This window comes from Clinocottus analis, unplaced genomic scaffold (assembly GCF_023055335.1).
Source record: "Clinocottus analis isolate CAN_PGR_092001 unplaced genomic scaffold, fCliAna1.0.p SCAF_82, whole genome shotgun sequence".
Classification (NCBI taxonomy): domain Eukaryota; kingdom Metazoa; phylum Chordata; class Actinopteri; order Perciformes; family Cottidae; genus Clinocottus; species Clinocottus analis.
Genome location: NW_027176243.1, coordinates 42,501 through 45,000, shown reverse-complemented (window position 1 = coordinate 45,000; position 2,500 = coordinate 42,501). Strand labels below are relative to the sequence as shown.

General features: G+C 34.8%; 1 protein-coding gene across 2 annotated transcripts in view; it reads left to right on the top strand.

Moving 5' to 3' along the window:
• The window catches only part of LOC137780683 (transcription factor COE3-like), a 29,937-nt gene that overhangs the window by 1,528 nt on the left and 25,909 nt on the right, over positions 1 to 2,500 (top strand). For both annotated transcript variants that reach the window (XM_068568852.1, XM_068568851.1), the window contains exon 2: positions 657 to 813. In XM_068568852.1, the coding sequence (XP_068424953.1) occupies positions 657 to 813 (157 nt within the window). The remainder of the gene's footprint in view (positions 1 to 656; positions 814 to 2,500) is intronic.

Sequence of the window (2,500 nt, the reverse complement as noted above, 5' to 3'; positions counted from 1 at the left end):
TTTATACGTTCATATAATTATATGTTCATATATATTTATATGAAGATATAAATATATGTTTCTATATATTTCTGGTGTTGAAACACGACAGCGTCGCTGCAGAGAGAGAACTCTGCTGTCACGCTGAGGCTGCTGAAGGCTTCTAGATTCATATCTTCAGATATATCTTCATATAAACATCTATTTATAGCTTCATATAAATAGATGTTTATATTTCATATCTTCTCTGAACTTTTAATTCACTTTTCATTTCTGCTCCAATGTGAAGATATTTGATCTCTTTTATTTTGTCGAACACTTGATGATGATTATTATTATTATAATTATAAATATTTCAACGTGTCACAAAGTGATTCAGTAGTAATAATAATAATAATAATATAATAATAATAATAATAATAATAATAATAATAATAATAATAATAATAATACGTTATTTTTGTTATCAAGCCCTTTCCTCTGAGGAGCGTTTGATTTACAGCCCATGATTGGCCGTCAGGTGGAAACCTTTGAGCCTCTGAAGATGGGCGGGGTCAGGCGGTCTGAAACAAGCGCCCCTCTGAGGGTCTGAGGTCATCAGCTGCTTGTTTCCTCCTCACTGAACTCTGTGGGTGCGTCGGCTGCCGTGTCTCACCGCGCCGTTTGTCTGTCCTCAGCGGGGTGGGGTTAGCGCGCGCTCACTTCGAGAAGCAGCCTCCGCCAAACCTCCGGAAGTCCAACTTCTTCCACTTCGTGCTGGCGCTGTACGACCGGCAGGGCCAGCCGGTGGAGATCGAGCGCACGGCCTACGTGGACTTTGTGGAGAAAGACAAGGTGAGGGAGGAGCCGGGACACTAACAAGCGCACCTTCTGGCTGTGACCAACTCCACCAACACGCTGCACCTGACACACACTGGGCCTTGAACGCAACACGAGACAAACACACACATGATACTGTCTCCACCCTTCAGGTTAACCCCAACGTTAAAGGTTTCACTTTTAGAACTATGTTCTCCATGCTGCTGTAGTTGGTAGTCAGGGAGGAGCCTGAATGGAAAACAAACGCACCCCTGGGCTCAGGTTTGCAGGTGTGATCAATACCAGACCAAACACACCCTCACACCTGAGTGGAGCTAAGGGAGAAACAAACTGCTCACATGGAATGAAGCAGCTAGCAGTGAATTCTAGCAGCGTGTGCTAGCAGCGCGTGCTAGCAGCGCGTGCTAGCAACGGGAGTTATGCAAGATTGTATGGCTACACTGTTTGAGCTCACGTAAAATTCAAAAGTGTCAGCGCTAGCTGCAGCAGCTAACTCTCCGACAATCACCGGAGGGAGCGGGTCAGCCGCGGCCTGACGCCCTACACAGGCAGCGGTACATCAGCAGCAATAATATTATAACAGTATAACAATATAATAGTATAACACAACAGTATAACATTATGACAGTATAACATTATAACAGTATAACATTATAACAGTATAACATTATAACAGTACAACAGTATAACATTACAACAGTATAACAGTATAACAGTATAACAGTATGATATTATAACATTATAACAGTATAACATTATGACATTATAACAGTATAACAGTATAACAGTATAACAGTATAACATTATAACAGTATAACATTATAACATTATAACAGTATAACATTATGACATTATAACAGTATAACAGTATAACAGTATAACATTATAACAGTATAACATTATAACATTATAACAGTATAACATTATGACAGTATAACATTATAACAGTATAACATTATAACAGTATAACATTATGACAGTATAACATTATAACATTATAACAGTATAACATTATGACAGTATAACATGATGACAGTATAACATTATGACAGTATAACATTATAACATTATAACATTATAACATCATGACATCATGACAGTATAACATAACAGTATAACAGTACAATAGTTTAACATTATGACACTATAACAGTATAATAGCATAACATTATAACAGTATAACATTATAACATTATGACAGTATAACATTCTAACATTCTAACAGTATAACATTATGACAGTATAACATTATAACAGTATAACATTATGACAGTATAACATTATAACTGTATAACATTATAACAGTATAACAGTATAACATTATAACAGTATAACAGTACAATAGTTTAACATTATGACACTATAACAGTATAATAGCATAACATTATAACAGTATAACATTCTAACATTCTAACAGTATAACATTCTAACAGTATAACATTATGACAGTATAACATTATAACAGTATACTAGTTTAACATTATGACAGTATAACAGTATAACATTATAACAGTTTAACAATGTGACAGTATAACATTATAACAGTATAACAGTATAATAGTTTAACATTATGACATTATAACAGTATAACAGTATAACAATATGACAGTATAACATTATAACAGTATAACAGTATAACACTATAACATTATAATAGTTTAACATTATGACATTATAACAGTATAACATTATAACAGTATAC